A 17,037-nucleotide genomic window follows, 5' to 3' on the forward strand; every position below is an offset into this window, starting at 1 on the left:
GGACATCAGAAAGTCATCTAGTTCATCCCCCTGTGCTGAGGTGGGATTATGTATAAGTAGTAGAATGGGACCATTTAGAGAATTATTTTGGATTAATAAATAATTAAGTTAACTGTAATGAAAACAGAACCTTTTAAAGCAACTTTTTGGGGAAAACAGCCATTCTAAGTATCTCCTAGATGTGTGCTACTACATCACTTCTGACGGTGCACTCATTAGCTTTGACAAGTTAAACAGGCTTGTGTTTAGTCAGCACATGAATGGGACACCTCCAGGGAAATCACCAAGGTGCTAAAGTAAGTGGTGTTGTTGAATCAGTAAAAGGGTAAAACTCTTCCCTTTGGGGCAGAACTGAACAATGCCCCAGCATAGTGTTAGGGGATGCTGGTTGAAAACTGGGTTTTCCGTCATGTGGGAGGCAGGATGAAATATCAATTTTTTTTGCAGAAGGGAAAATTCAGAAATTTTTATTTGGAAATTTCAAAACATCCTGGACTGCTTAGAGGGCTCAGGTGTATGCTCAAAGAACTCTCCAGAGTAGTGTAGAAACTGAGACAGGAAGACTATATATTTATTATTTTGTCTAGATCCATTTATCTTTCGTGCTACATAAGGAGAAAACTGTGTTTTAGAATGCTGTGCTAAGACTGTGTGTGTGTGTCTGTTGTCTTCCATGCATACCCTTGAAGCGGAAAAGCGGAAACCAGAAGGCTCACACCTTCAGTAGGATCCTGGGGAAAGTTCAAGAACAGCTGAGGAGGCCTGTGGAAGATGGCACTAGTTTCAGGGCCTAGGCCATTGCAGTACGAGGTCCCCACTGCCATGCGGGGGATCACTGACATGAGATCTGCACTAGACTGCGTTCCTTAGAGGCCCAAAGCCAGGGACAGTACCTACATTCTGCCCAGCCCTAGTAAGCTAAGAGTATGTGGGATTCAGCACTGGGATCCCTGTACAGCAGTCGGGGGAGCATCCAGAAGGGGCACTCAACCAGGTCTTTGACTGTACTTATCAGAAGAATGTTAGCCCAGGTGTCATTGCCAAATTAATTGGGTAATGGCTTTCTAAATGCTCCTGTCGTTTCTCTTCTTCTCATGATGTAAGGGACGTGTAGTTCTGGTGTTTTTACTACAGCAGTGGCTGCATTTACATGGTTGTTAACATGATTATATTAAATTTTTTAAAATGTTTTCAGTGCCTGTGGCTGAAAAGCCCAAAGTGTAAGCTAGTACTAATCATTACTTCTTTTTCAGCGTACACTGATGATATCGTCACAGCTATTCAACAAAGCAGGAGAGCTATAATTATCTTGAGTCCTGGCTATGTCAACGGACCCAGCGTCTTTGAACTGCAGGCAGCAGTGAACTGTGCTTTAGAAGATAACATGCTAAAACTGATTTTAATTAAATATAAGTCGTTCCAAGAGCCAGAGTCTTTACCTCCAATAGTGAAGAAAGCTCTTAAAATTTTACCAGTGGTTACCTGGAAATCTTCTAACTCTAACTCACCAAACAAACAATTCTGGAAATATATGCGATATCATATGCCAGTGAAAAATATCGGGGGGCTAGGGAAAAACAGTCTAAAGTTTTTTTTCCATAGGTTATTTAGCATGGTTATCAATAGCAGAAAGGCCACTGGGAGAAGTCAGCAGACTAAGAAATAGTGAGGTGATTGTAGAGGAACTTCCTGTATCTGCTACCACCTGACCACAAATTTAAGAGCATCTCATTGATAGCTCACTCTAACATAAAGTGAAAAAAAAACAACTTCCTATAGTGTGACAACCCTAAAATCTTCAGTAGAAGCAAGCGGGACTGGATGCAGCTGTGATATGATGTCTTTCTTTTATTATTTTATTTAATATTTATTATTTTCAGCAAAGTTGTAGCCAGAGACCCCAGTCAGAATTTGGGCCCCATTGTAGCAGATGGTGTATAAACCTAAGACAATAGAGCGCTTACATTGCAACTGTGTAATTAATAATAATAGTAATAATATCATAATTCTATTTCTAACTAATACGCACAGTGTACGCAGGCTTTCCTGTGTGAAAGGAATTAAAAGCATAAAGAAATATGGATGGGATTTTCATTTTTATTTGCCTAGTTCGCTGTCATTAAGTCATTGGTAAAACTCCCATGGATTTCAGTGGGAACAGAGATAAGCCAAGTTCGAGCATTTTTGAAACTCCAACCCGGGACTTTTTTGTTTGTGTTCTTTTGCCCTGGTGATGATAATAATGATATCTCAGTCTGAATGTCTTGCTCATTGCGTTGTGTTTTCATTTGATGTTTGCTTTTCTATTTTTCTTGAAAAATTAAAAAATTAAAATAGCAAAATTCCTTTGGATTCTTTTTTAATGTAACTTTTCCTATGCAGTCCAATGGAGCAGCCCTAAATTCTTAGCCCAGATTGTTCTTTTCTGTGGGAAAAATCCATGAGAGAGGGCCTGTTGAGAGGAAAACCCTGCAAGGCTCCCCTCACATGGCTATGTTGGGATGACAGAATTGAGGTTCTCTTCACCCACAGAATGGGGAGAAGTTCCATCCTGAATGTTGAGGATCCCCCAGAATATCTTCCAGTTGCTTCCGCTTGCCAGCATCACCTTACTGTCTGAATTTTGCTTCAGTCTGCTTGGTCTCATCATGCCCTGGTGTCACACAGACATGGACAGCCTGACAACTATAGAGCTGGGTGTCAACAGCATAATGAAAGTATTGCAGCCTATACCACCTCACTAGCAAACCCATATATGCATTGAACAAGAGGGGAGACAAGTTGAAATCCAGTGGTTCTAATTGGATATTATTTTCTTAGTGGATTGAACCCAGGCATCCTGGTGATTCTTGGAATGGGGAAAAGAGCATTCTACTAGCTTGGAAACCTTTCACTCACACAGACATGTATACACCATTGACTTGATTTCCAGAAGTGCTGTATACTCACTGAAGTTGGTGGGAGCTCTAGGTACTCAGCAGCTGTGCCAATAAGGCCACATACCAACATCCCTATTGTCACAGTTACCGGACTAACTGTACTGCTGAATCCTCCTGTTCTCTCTGAGTACACACCCTTTCAGGCGTCAGGCTTCAAGCTGTTACTTTCTTGGGGTGCAATCAAGTGAGGCGCCCACTTTCACACGGCCTTGGGCAGCAGTCACCTAATGCTAATCATAGTTACCTCAGCAGGTCTGAGTTATGTTCAGTTCCTGCAGTTCTGCTCCTGCTGGGATGATTACTGTGGTATCCAGTGGCTAGATAACCTCCCTAAAGCAGAGTATTGTTTATTTAGAACCAAAGCATTTAAGAGAAAACACATCTGAAATCAATAAACAGTCTCTACACCTGCCTGCCATTCCTGGGAAGGCCCCCACTGCTTCAGCCACTTCTGTAGAAGAGTCTGTATTCCATGACAATCTCTTCTTACCAGAAACAGCTCAACTCACAACTCCCTCCAGAGTCCCTCTCTCTCTAGAGAGTGTCCTTATAACTGGTTAGCATCCCTTTGGTGCCCATCGTTGGCAAAACAGCTGTGTAACTTTGGGCTGGAGCCTAGGGTTGCCAGGTGACTGGGCTGCTAAAAGTCAGGTCAGCGATGCAGTGGGGCTAAGGCAGGCTCCTTGCCTGCTGTGGCTCTGCATGGCTCCAGGAAGCAGTGGCATGTCCCCCTTCCCGGCTCTTACATGTAGAGGCAGCCAAGGAACTTCGCACACTGCCCCTGCCCCAAGTGATGGCTCTGCAGGGGCAGTGCCTGCGGACGGGGCAGCATGCAGAGCTGCCTGACCACATCTCCGCGTAGGAGCCAGAGTGGGGACATGTGGCTGCTTCCAGGAGCTGCTTGAGGTAAACGTCACCCAGATCCTACACCCTGGACCCCATCCTGCTCCCCAACCCCCTGTCACAGCCCTGATACCCCTCCCACCCACCGAACCCCTCAGTCCCAGCCCAGACCACCCTCCTGCATCCCAAACCCCTCACTCCTAGCCCCACCCCAGAGCCTGCACCCTCAGCTGGAGCCCTTATCCCCCCCCGTTACCCTCTTCTCCGGCCCTGATCCCCTCCCGCCCTCTGAACCACTTGGTCCCAGCCTGGAGCACCTTTCTACACCCCAAAGCCCTCATCCTGAGCCCCACCCCAGAGTCTGCATCCCTCAGCCGGAACCCTCACATGCCCACTGCAGCCCAACCCCCTACCCCAGCCCGGATCCCCCTTCCACACTCTGAACACCTTAGCCCCAGTCTGGAGCACCCTCATCCCCCACACTCCAACCCCCTCCTCCAGCCTGGAACCCCCTCATTTCTGGTCCCACTCTGGAACTTGCACCTCCCAGCCCAGAGTCCATACCCCCCTCCCACACCCCAACCCCCTGCCTCAGCCTGGAGCTCCTTCCCATACTCTGAACTCCTTGCCTCCACCCTGAGCCCCCTCCTGCACTCCAAACCCCTCCTCCTTGGCCCCACCTAGAGCCGTAGCCCTCACTCCCTCCTGCATCCCAGCCCACTGCCCTAGTCTGGAGCCCCCTCTTGCATCCAGAACTCCTCATTTCTGGCCCCACCCCAGAGCTGCACCCCTGCCCCCCCCGCCAGAGCCCTCACCCCATCACACACCCAACCCCCTGAGCCAACCCAGTGAAAATGAGCAAGTGAGTGAGGGTAGGGAGAGCAAGTGACAGAGGTGGGGTGGAACGAGTGTGGGGCAGGGCCTCAGAGGGGTGGGGCGGGGGGTGGGGCAAGGGTGTTCAGTTTTGTGCAAGTAGAAAGTTGGCAACCCTACTGGAGCCTGGAAATCACCTTCACCATTAATAGCTCAGCCATTGTCTTATAATGGCCTTGAGAGTGTTTGTTGGAAAACGTCTTAGCTACAGACGTATTGCCTTCCTGCTTTTGTTCCCAGAAGCATCCTATTACGCTAAATGAATATGTCCATACAGGAAAGTCTAATACCTCAATATAGGTGTGTACAGTAACTCTGCCTCACTGACCAGGCCACATACCGTGTACTTAAAATGATCATAGGTCAGTATTCTTAGATTATTACAGAGTAGCTGTATGGCCACCACACCTACTACCTAGACAGACTTCAAGCAGGTCTGCTGCTGTAGCAAGCCAGGAATTTCAAGCCTCTGGCAGACAGTTTTTCCAGTTAAAGCAGTGTTTCTCAAACTGCGGTTGCCTCTTGTGTAGAGAAAGCCCCTGGTGGGCCGGGCTGGTTTGTTTACCTGCCCCGTCTGCAGGTCTGGCTGATCGCGGCTCCCACAGGCTGTGGTTCGCTGCTCCAGGCCAATGGGAGCTGCTGGAAGTGGTGTGGGCCGAGGGACTTACTGGCCACCACTTCCAGCAGCCCCCATTTGCCTGCAGCGGCGAACCGAGGCCAATGGTAGCCACAATTGGTTGGACCTGCGGACAGGGCAGCTAAACAAACCGAAGCGGCTCACCTGGGGCTTTCCCTACACAAGCGGCGACCCCAGTTTGAGAAACACGGAGTTAAAGGATGCCTAAAAATGGATGTCCATAGCATTCCATAACCCAAATCATTAGCCAAAATTACCACAGATTCCATGGGAGTAGTAAGCAGTACGAAAAGGACAGGGAATAGAAGACGTTTACAAACTATCACGCTTCTTTCTCTCTCCCATACACACTTTCCTCCTCATGTTCCTACTTCACCATACCAAGCAGGAAACAGGAACTGCAAGGCATGTTATTCCAGCAGTTAGGGTCATGCACAGGACAGAATAAAATGGTTCCAGTGGAACTGGGCCTAGGCCCATAAAAGGTCTGACGTTTTGTGTTTTTTTTTTCTTAACTGCTTGCTCTTTTCTTCTTAACCTTCTCTGTTCATTGTTCCAACTTATGTGTTTGGAGATCCTGTTCACTGCCCTAAGTGGACAATTCGGGGCCTCAATTAGTGTCTCATGTGGTATATTTGGAGCTATGTTTAGTGCCCTGAATGCATCATCTGGACCCTCTTTTAGTGCCCCAAACGGAGTATTCAGGGCCCCCTTCAATGCTTTGCAGATTTCACTGATAGCCACATCAAAACAGGGGAAGGTATTACAGAGGTTATTTTTGAGACGTTGAAAAAAGATGGCTTCAGGGGACAAAGCTATGCTAATGAAGCTAACATGACTGCAGCGTATAAAGGTGTTCTGAGTTGACTTCAGCAGTCTTTCATCCTATGTGCTGCCCACTCTCTGAGTCTCGTTGGAAAAGCTGCTGCAGTGCTTGTGCCCCAAGTTTTTCTATTTTCTGGACTTGTTCATAGATTGTATAGCCTGTTTTCTGCTTCTGCTTGTTGTTGGGATGTGTTTAAAGAGCATATTAGTGTTACAGTAAAATGCCAAAGCACACCAAGATGGCTAGGAAGGGTAGCGGCAATGCATCTACTACGAAAGCATGTTGGGGGAGTTCTTGATCCTTTAGCCAATGACAGAACTTCACACAATCTTATGCCAGAATTTAACCTGCAAACTGATAGTTTGCAAATGAGCATTTCAGAGTTTTCAGTTTCCGGCTTGGTTGAGGTGTGGTGTATTCTCGTCAGAAATTAACATTGCAAGCCAAAGAATTGCAGATTCCAGATCTTGACATTCAAATGACTCGCTGGTTTAGTGGTGGCCTTCAACACCCTCTCTTAGAATTATAGTGTCTGACCCATAAATCCCTCAATGGCAACTAGTTTACAAGACTATCCTGCTCCTGGTATGTACAGATTGATTCACCAAAGAATATCATGTGAGATCTTAAATTAAAGCTAGGTTTTGCTGGTCATTAATCTCATTGTGAAATGTATTCACAGTTACTACATAAAGTGTTATATATGTATGTTGAAAATATGTTTTAAAGTGTATGTTAAGGCAGAAGTGACACACAGGTTGCTGCCAGACAAAGATATTTATTCACCAGTCTCTTTCAGGTCACATGAAAATTAAGCATTGTAAGCCCCATAGAGGAAGCCCCATTTACATATGAATTCAATGGGGGAATATGAAATCAACAGGAAGTCCGCTCACCAGAAAATAAGCCAGGAGAGGGTCTTCCTTACTCTGAGGACAAAAAATGAACTTTGGGGGTTATACAGAGAAGGCAAAAGGATGCCCTTTTTCTCCTGCACCTAGGAAGTAAACGGACAGTTCATTTACATTCATGAAAATGGGATCTCAGTCATACATGGTTTAAAATGCTGCAGAAGATGTTTGAGGTGAAATAAACTTATTTAGACTGGAGGATAGCCTGTTAAGTTTAGTCTTGAAAAAGTATGTTATATTTTTGTTTTATATGTAACCTGTTGTTTCCATTAGCCCTACTCACTCTCTCTTGAATCTTGAACCTTTGATAATAAAGTGAATATTGTTTTCACTATAAGTATATCTCAGTGCTGTGGTATTATACAAGGAGTTGTTCCTGAGTTAAATTGTTCAAGATGGTGTGTACACTTTTCCCTTGGAGGCCGCAGACCTGGTATTACTGTGAGCGTTCAGTGGAGATGGGGTTGCGAACTACAGGGGAATGCTTCAGAGTTGTTTGGGGACAGGACTGCACTTAGTGTTAATCTTCAAGGCAAAGAAACATCTGGCAGAGCCCAGAGGAGAGTGTTTGGGTGGCTAACAGACTGGAGGTGTCAGCCAGTTAAACACCAGCAAGTCTCATTCTCTCAGTGGAGGGAAGAGAGTAACAAGGTGATTCACAGTCCTGAGTCACACTCTGAGAATCGTCACATGCGCTTCTAGGTTCATTACATTTAGGGAAGCTGCCACTTCCCAGGCTGAAATGTTAGGAATATTCACAGGGTTCAGATAGCAGTGATTTCAACACAGGAAATTAATGCCAGGAAAACTCGCAAAGAACAAAAAGGCCTCAGATCACCCAAAGGTTTTGACATGCGAGGTTTTTAACCTCATTTTAGACACCACATTAACACAATTGGAAGATAAGCTGCGGAGTCAAAAGAAAGGTTCTTTTTGACAGGTAAGAAGCTGAGAAGTCCTACAAGTGAAGACCTAAACAGGCATGCTTGAAACTTGCAAGCAGCTACCTGGGGATTTAAACTCAGAGAGTTTTGGGGATGCAATTGAGCTCTTCACTAGTTTTTGCAAGCGAATCTTTAAGGATGACTTGGAAACGGAGGTGCCCAATAATCATAGAATCATAGAATCATAGAATCAAAAGGTTGGAAGGGACCTCACGAGGTCATCTAGTCCAACCCCCTGCTAAAGGCAGGACCATTTTCCCTAAATAATCCCAGCCAGGGTGCGGTCTAGCCGGACTTTAAATAGCTCTAAAGATGAGGATCTATCACCTCCCTAAAGGTAACTCCATTCCAAAATCGTCAACCCACTCATAGTCGAGAAGATTTTTCAATCATCCTTCGACTCCGCAGCTCAACTTCAAACCATTGCTCCTATGTTCGTCCTCCTCCACCACTGAAGACAGCAGCATCTCCCCTCCTAGGAAGCATCCCTATCAATTAGTTGAGTGCTATCAAATCCCCCCTAGTCTTCTCGTCTGCAGGCTAAATAAGCCCAGTCCTCTCCTCTCATACCGTCATGTGCCTCAGTCCCCTCAATACATTTCGTGCCCTCCCTGCAGACTCCCTCCAATGTGTTCCACGTCCTTTTTGGAGTGGTGGCGCCCAAAAACTGGACACAAACTCCAGATCAGGCTATCACGCCAGGGCCTGAATAAGGAGGAAATCACATCCCTACTGATACCGCAACAATCACTAAAATACAGCCAGTACTATTAGCACTTGTCTTGGCTACAAGAGCAACACTGAGCTCAATGTTCAAGGGCGTTCTCATCTCACGACCTCCAAGACCTTATTCTACAGACACTGCTACTTCCTAGACCAAACATCCCCAGCCTGAGCAGGCATGGTGTGCACTGTCGCGAAGTGCAGGACTATGCATCTCTGCTTCGTTGATACTTCATCGAAGGTATTCTCTTGATTCCCGCCACGTATCTCCAAGCTGTCTAAGCGACTCCTGCAATCCTACACCTCGCCCAGAGCCACCACCTCCACCCATACATGTGCATCCTTGCAATACTTAAATGGTCAAGCCCTATCCCATCATCCAGATCATTACAAGAAGATGTAGAACGGGCCCTAAGAACCAGACCCGGTGCACTACCGAACTGTTACTGTTCTCCACTAGAGATGTCCAATTGATAACATACGCCGCGAGCCCGTGATCAACCAATTTCTATCACTTCACAATCCATTCCTCACCCATACTTCCTTAGTTTAGCTGGAGAATGCGTGGAAAACCGGTACCTTACAGTCAGGTATACACACAGCCTTGCCTCCCTTTCCACAAGTCCAAGTACACTCCTCAGTAAAGCATCAGGTGGTCAGGCATGATTTACCCTGGGAATCCATGCTGACTTGCTTCTGATCAACATTGTTTTTCCTCGAAGTGTTTCGATGGATCTTCAGCACCTGCCCATGATTCGCAGTGATATGAGGGAAACTGATTGTCCTGTATTTCCCTGATCTTCCTTTCCCTCTAAAGATAGTAACTTTATATTTGCTTTCTTCCAGTCCTCTGGATCTCTCGCTGTTCCTCATGAAGTCAAAGATAACTGTCAATACGCTCGCAATCACATCACTATACTCCCATCAGCACCACCGGATGCAGTCGTTCCGGTCCCGATAACTTGCCACTGTCAAACGTCTTAAGGTATCCCTAACCGATCCTCTTAATCAACAGTGGGGACTGCTCTCCTCCTCTCCCTCGCGTCCCAGTGTGAGATAGTTACTGGTAAGCGATCCTCGCCCGTAAAGCTGAGGAAGAGAATGAGTACTTCTATGCTGTCCATATCTTCCACCACAGGATATCCTGCTCATTGAGTAAGGGACCTAAAACATCCAATCCCTAAGCCCTCTCTGTTGCTTTACATACTTGTAAATACCCCTCCCTATTTATCCTTCACAATCCAACACTGCTAGTTTCAACTCAAAATGCCCTGCCTTCGAAATTCTATCCCCGCTGAGCTCCGATTGCAATAAATCTATATGCCCTCCATCAATCGTTCCAGAGCCTTCCATTTTGTAACTCCCTTCTTTTGCTTCACTCACCACTGATTCCGTAAGACCAGCGGGCACTTTCTAACGCTTGCGTTCTTTCGTCCATCGTTAAGGTATTTCTGGCCCTAGCAGTTCTTAAAAAACTGCCAGCTCTCCGATACCCATCCCTTAGTCAGCTGCCCAAGGAACCTGCCCCATCATTTTCTCTAAAGAGCTAAAACCGGCTTTAGAAATCCAGTTTGCGTTCTGCTTCTCTCCCGTCCTTCCTTGACCAGGGTCTGTAACTCTAAACCAGTCATGATCACTTGCTCCCAGGTTGCTGTTCACCCTTAACTTTTCCCCGATCAACTCTCTCTGTTGAGCAAGAGGTTCGATGAGCGCAAGGCCTTCGTGTTCCCCCGTACCCAGCATTTGTACAGTAATTGTCCTCAGCGATCTGCCAAAAACTTCCTGGATTGCCTGTGCACTGCTGTATTTCTCTCCCAGCAGATATCAGGATAATTGAAATCTCCCATGAGAACCAGGGCCTGTGATCTACAGACTTCTGCTAGTTGTCTGTAAAAAGCCTCATCCACCTCTTCTTTCTGGTCTGGTGGTCTGTAGCAGACACCCACCATAACATCCCCCTTGTGACATGCCCCTCTAAATTTAACCCAAAGACTTTCAACTGGCTCATTTCCAGTTTCGTAGTGGAGCTCTGAGCATTCATACAGCTTAACTACATTCGCAAGATGTGATTTTCTGTAACACAGAAACCAGGACTGTGTATTTTTTGGGGCTTATCTGCTCCTGAGCACTTTTAGCCTGGTTACGCAGTCAAGCCTGATAGCCAGGCATTATTCTTCATTCTGTCTCTCCTCTGAGTCACATTTTCTCCAGTTCACCTAATCTCATTTTAATTTTTCTCACCTGTAGAAGAAACAGATTTTAGATCAGTCCTGAACACACCTTTGTTCCGAGTTAATGTTTCCGTGATTGTGCTGCTGCCACAATGCCTATGGTGACCCTGGGGTTGGCATCTGTTTATTAATGGGAGACAGAGGTGGATAAGGGGCATGTGGGGCCCTGGACCAGAGCAAGTGGGGGCCCCTCCCCACTCCTTCCACCTGCAGTCCCCTCCACACCCCAGCCCAGTGCTCCTGCCGGGGAGCAGGGTCAGGGCACAGGGGCTTCCCTTGCTTCTCTGCAAGAGTGCTGGCCAGAGGGGATTGGGGCAAGGGGGTCCCCATTTTTCCAGGGGCCCCCCAATTGTCCGTGGCCCTGGGCGCAGGCCCTGTTCGCCCAATGGCTAATCCGCCACTGATGGGAGACATTTCAGGCTAGGTCCGCAAAGGGGACTAGACTCATCAAAGCAAGTCCTAATGTTTAAATGCTCTGCTGCTTTGTGGAATCCATACCCCCAAATTAGGTGCCTAGCTCCCTATAGAATGTATGGGGAGAGTTGGGCACCGAAGAAGGGGATCCACAAAAGCCCTCAAGCTGAGTGGGGAGCCACCTAAACTAGCCAATCGGAAATGCCAAGGAACAGGATGGGTTCTAAGCCCTGCCCTTTAAAGAGATTGAAGGTCCTAAATCCAAACTGAAGGGTGAAGGGGCTGCTTCTCATTGGGATTAATAGCAGAAAATCCTCTCCTGGAGCTAGGCACATTAAACTCTCTCTTGCAAAAATTGAGGAGGGGAAAGTGATGGTGCCATTTCCCTTAAACCTTTAGCCCTCAGTGGCTAGAACACTCACCCAGGATGCGGGAGACAGGTTCAAATGCCTCTTCTACCTGATGTGGAGCAGGGCTCTGATGTGAACCCATCTTGAAGGTGAGTGCCCTTACCACTGGGCTATGGGGTATTGTGACTGAGTCTTTTTTAGTCTCTCCTGTTGAAGCTGTCCCATGTATGAAATATTAAAGCATTCATTGGGCCAAGAGCATGTGAGGATGACTCCATAGTATGGTAATTAGGGTACTTACCTCTGATGTGGGAGACCCAAGAGCAAGTCTCTGCTTCCGTGCACATTTTGTACAACATGCAAGAGCGTCAACAGGAAGGATGGATTCAGAGAGACCCACCTCCATATACCAGAGATCTACTAGCTAAGTACTTGTGCTAAATGCCAATTTTGTGTCTGTGATATCATTACTATCTATCGTGTTAATCTTAGTGTCAATATATTTAATGGATGTAAAAGAAACAGCAAATTTTAGTGATCACTTTATTATAAATTAAGAGTACAGTCTTTGTGGATGTCCACTAGATGTCACTAATGGAACCTCTGAAGAGTCTATTTACATCTGAAGTGGTTGATTACCAGTGAAGTGAGTGACTACAATTAATCAGATACTTGAGCTGCCAGGTGCCTTGACCACACAAGAGTACATGCAGGAGAAAGAGAGTGCAGGAAGAGGAGGCATGGAGCTGGCAGTCCTACCTGTTCAGCATGCTGGGATCTGCACCCTGGGATTCTTTTTACTCTTGTGGTCTTTGTTGAATGAGTTCTGTTCATTATTGCCTGGTTTTCTCTGGCACAAGGAAAACTATTGAGCCTAGAGCAAGTAAAAATCTTATGGGGAAGTGAGACTATTTCCTGAATAGTGCAAGGCTGCTGAAGGTTTTTATCTAAATTTCAAAAGCCTGCAAATACTTATGTTTTCATCTGTACTCCAGATCCTTGTGTAATTCAAAAACAGAAAGACACATTGATGCTGAGATTTTTAAAGTGATAACATGACAGATAATTTCTTGAGGGAATCTTGATGGCTAGGGTCAGTGCAGACTGAAATCAGATAATATTACATACATTCATGCATACAATACATGCTACACATAGTATAAAAGAAAGTTTCAGCCCCAGTCATGGGCTCTCAGATATTTAGGCATGTTAATTTTTTGAACTGGTTGCTGTTGCTATTGTCTCTGGAGTATCCTTTTGCTGCTACTTATTTTGAGTTATCCACCTTGAACAGTAATTCAACAACTCAGTACAAGCCTGACCATCATGATGCTGAGGGCTCTGTTCAGGATGAGAGACTGAATGTTTTTACAGTGGATTATAACTACGTGCAAATTCCCTGTGAAGTTACACTTTGGATACTTCTTGCATCTCTTGCAAAAATAGGTAAGTAGGAATGGCAAGGTAAGGTTTTTCTTTTTTGGAAAAAAAAATCTTTTGTTGGTAAGAAGGTAAAGCAAGCAGTAAAACATGTTTATGGTGAAAGTATTTTACAAATGGATTAGAGAGTTTTGAAATGACTGAGACTGCTTTTTGTATGTACTCTGCTGGAAAAACTAGATGGCTTAGTTATCATGAAGCCAACTGTGTAGGCATCAGAGAAACATGTAAGACTTCTGAAACTGTCCTAAAATCGCTTTTCCATTAATAACAATGTCACACTTTAAAGTTTGCTAACCCAAGACCTTTCTAGGCTACAAGAAAGTGCTGTCTGTCCCAGGGGGAAGCTAGCAGTCTCCCCTCTTCAGCTGTTTCTAATCTTTAAATGTTCCAAGATAGCCGTCATAGATTCAGCATGCAGGATTGAGTATTGCATATCCTGACTTCAGGCCTGTTTAATTTCGCTCAAGCTTGGGGGAACTAAAGGAAACATTTCCTTGGAGATATTTTGAAATTGAAATTGCTCGGATGGAATTTTACAGGTTGTCCTGGAGGAGATGGACTAATGGGCAGAATGTAGGCTAGCGGTCAGGGTACAAGATAAATGTAATTTATCACATGAATATAAACACACATTCATACTGTATTATTCAAACACACACACACTCACATATTCTACAAGTTTGTACATGTATATGTAAAATGAGAGTGACAGAGAGCATACTATTTGTCATTTTGGAGCCATATGTATAACAAATATTAGTCATCATGTATCCTATATGTAATATTTTATATTATTAATTAGTATTTATATATTAGTTCCTCAAGTCCACAATCATGTTGGGAACTATTGTGCTAGGTGCACAATCATCTAGTCCTGCCCCAAAAGTTCACATATAATTTCTGAAAATTCCCATAGAATAGTTCATAGGTGTAAAACTGTCATCAAAATCAGTATCAATTTGCATCCTTGTTTGTTCATAGATTCATAGATTCCAAGGCCAAAAGCACTGTGATCATCTATTCTTCCTTCCTATATAACACAGACCATAGAACTTCCCCAAGATAATTCCTAGAGCAGAGCTTTTAGAAAAACTTCCAGTCTTGGTTTAAAAATTGTCAGTGATGGAGAATCTATCACCAACCATGGTAAATTGTTCTAATGGCTAATTACTGTCACATAAAAATGTATGCCTTATTTCAATCTAAATTTGTCTACCTTCAACTTTCAGACATCGGTTCGGGTTGTACATTTCTATGCTGGATTGAAGAACCCATTATTAAATATTTGTTCCCAATGTTGGTACTTATAGACTGGAATCAAGTCATCCCTTCACCTTTTCTTTGTTAAATGAACTAGATTGAGCTCCTTGAGTCTACCACTATAAGGAATGTTTTCTAATCCTTTAATCATTCTAATGGCTCTTAGTCTGTCCAATTTATCAACATTCTTCTTGAATCGTAGCCACCAGAACTGGGCATAATATTCCAGTAGCGGTCACACTTGTGCCAAATACAGAGGTAGAATAACCTCTCTGCTCCTACTCAGTGGTGCAAGTAGAAATCATTTCTTGCCAGTACTGCACTCATGGGAGGGACACAAGGGAGGGCAAGTGACCTCCCCACATGACCCTCTATGTGAATCCACCCCAGCCCAGGGCCCCCACGCTCTGCCTGTCCCCTCCAACACCCCCCTTACCTGTCTAAAATGATGCTTTGGGCCCTTGGTGCCACCTGTATTTCCAGGTCTCATTGAGGATCCAGCCGTACTCCAAATTGAAAACTTCTTAAATGAAGGGATAGGAAGAACAATCACCCCACTTTCCCTTAACACACTATCAGTACCTCCCTTATGTCCAAACTAAGCTTCTGCCAGCTTGCCTTTATCTCAGGCCTGGTCTACACTAGGGGGTGGAATCGATCTAAGATACGCAACTTCAGCTACAAGAATATCGCAGCTGAAGTCGACGTATCTTAGATCGACTTAGATTGACTTACTTTGCGTCCTCATGGTGCGGGATCGACGGCCGCTGCTCCCCCATCGACTCCGCTTCCACCTCTCTCCCTGGTGGAGTTCCGGAGTCAACGAGGAAGTGCATTCGGGGATTGATTTATCACCTCTAGACGAGACGGAGGGTAGTGTAGACATACCCTAAGTATTGCTCTCTGCCAGGCAGTAGGAAAGCAAAGATGCTGCGCCATCTGGGTTTGATGGAAAAGAGGCATAGAACTGTGTGTGCCATGTACATCTTGATAGAACTACAGCCCAAATTGTTTTATTATTTTCCTCAGCATGATATACAGAAGGGGCAATCAAAATCAGCCTGGCAGAATATGCATGAGAACTGTATCTAGACAGATAAGCAATTAATCAAAATCACATTCTCTGATCTCTTGGGGCGAAATCCTGTTCCCATTGAAATCAAAGGAGTTTTGCTATTGAGTTCAACGGGAACAGGCTTTGACATTTGGAGAGGAAAGAACAAAACCACTCAAGCAAGGGCTATGTTGCTTATACCACAGGTATCAAAGGCTGCTGATTTGTAGAAAGTCAGCAGACATCTGATCGTTATCCACTGCAAGGGAGAAAGCAGCACTCAATGAGGCTAGAACAGTCTGTATGCCATATCCAACTCATAATCCATCTGCAAAGGATCAAGGAATATGAAGGCTCCAGATTACCTTAAAGTCCTCAGTCCCTTGGTTTGAATGCTCCCATTAGTATATGTTCATAGTCCAGAGGCTGGAGCAGGAAAAAGGCCAGAGCAGGAAAGAAGGACAATGGATATGTTTCCAGGCCAAGGCCTTTTAGCTTCTGCCAAGTGCCAACTAAAGGAAAATCTGTTCTTACTGTGAAAGATGATGTTTGGAATCACATGGGCAAGTTACATGTCCATCACCTCCCCCTCCCCCATAGTCTAGTTAGAACATTCATAAAAAGTCCATTAAGTGTAGACAGGCGTTTTCCAGGTCCATTGTGAGCTAAGTGTTCCTTAATGGACCATTCAACTTGACTTGTCCCTTCATATGCTGGCTAAATAGCTTGTGGGCATTACCACAGGAGCAAACATGTAGGAAACATAGCTAATATTCATAACTTCAGATACCAAGATGAATATACATGCATAGAAATGGCATAATCATAAGTACTAGCTATTTCACCTACATGACTATTCCCAAAAGAGATTCTGAAAAATAACACCATGTACCTGAGATCCTATTTGCCAGCACCATGCCCCACTGGATTTTGTTATCTGTTATGTAACAACAGAGATGGTGCCAGTGACATGACTCCATTTAACCTAAAAAGGCAAGGTTAATTTTTAGCTGTTCAGGTATGACTGCACCTTTAGTCAGTGAGGGCATACTGGCTGGCACACATGCAGGTTAATGGGCTTCAGTGTTCCTCTGCAGTTAACTTTTTAATGTTCATTAACCTGGTATGTGCTGAGGTGGTTTAAAGCGTAACACAGGTTTTTAGGTTTGCAAATCTGGGAACCTCTGCCTTTTTGAAATTTTATTATTATTATTATTTTGCTGGTCATAATGTGGGAGGGTATCCTTTCCACTCTCTGCTTATGAGGTTATGTTTGTGTCTTGTAGCACTCTTCTGAACACTAACTGGAAGAATTTTTTTTTCAGTAAGTGTGGACTGATTCTATTCTCTTAAAAGACATGTAATTTTTTTCAGGTTCACACTGATTAACACAGAAAACAATTGGGTTGTTAAACTTTCTTCAAATTCCATAGAAAATTAAGTTCAGCTATCTTTTCCAGTACAGTGATGAAATGGGTGTTTATATATACAAACATCAACATGCTTAACTACTCACTTTTTCCCAAAAAACAAGGTTACTCACCTTTGTAACTGTTGTTCTTCGAGATGTGTTGCTCATATCCATTCCA

The 17,037-nt window shown here is 44.6% G+C and overlaps 2 protein-coding genes across 2 annotated transcripts in view; both read left to right on the plus strand.

The window, feature by feature from the left end:
- IL18RAP (interleukin 18 receptor accessory protein) overlaps positions 1-2,268 on the plus strand; it is a 41,077-nt gene extending 38,809 nt beyond the window's left edge. Inside the window, 1 exon segment of the mRNA XM_075064460.1 lies at positions 1,254-2,268. Coding sequence (XP_074920561.1) covers positions 1,254-1,666 — 413 coding nt within the window. The 3' untranslated portion in view covers positions 1,667-2,268.
- Positions 2,269-12,875: 10,607 nt separating this feature from the next.
- Positions 12,876-17,037, plus strand: part of SLC9A4 (solute carrier family 9 member A4) — a 49,103-nt gene continuing 44,941 nt past the window's right edge. The window contains exon 1 of the mRNA XM_075062424.1: positions 12,876-13,137. Coding sequence (XP_074918525.1) covers positions 12,876-13,137 — 262 coding nt within the window. The remainder of the gene's footprint in view (positions 13,138-17,037) is intronic.

The sequence above is a fragment of the Chelonoidis abingdonii genome, chromosome 1 (genome assembly GCF_003597395.2).
Source record: "Chelonoidis abingdonii isolate Lonesome George chromosome 1, CheloAbing_2.0, whole genome shotgun sequence".
NCBI classification, from domain to species: domain Eukaryota; kingdom Metazoa; phylum Chordata; order Testudines; family Testudinidae; genus Chelonoidis; species Chelonoidis abingdonii.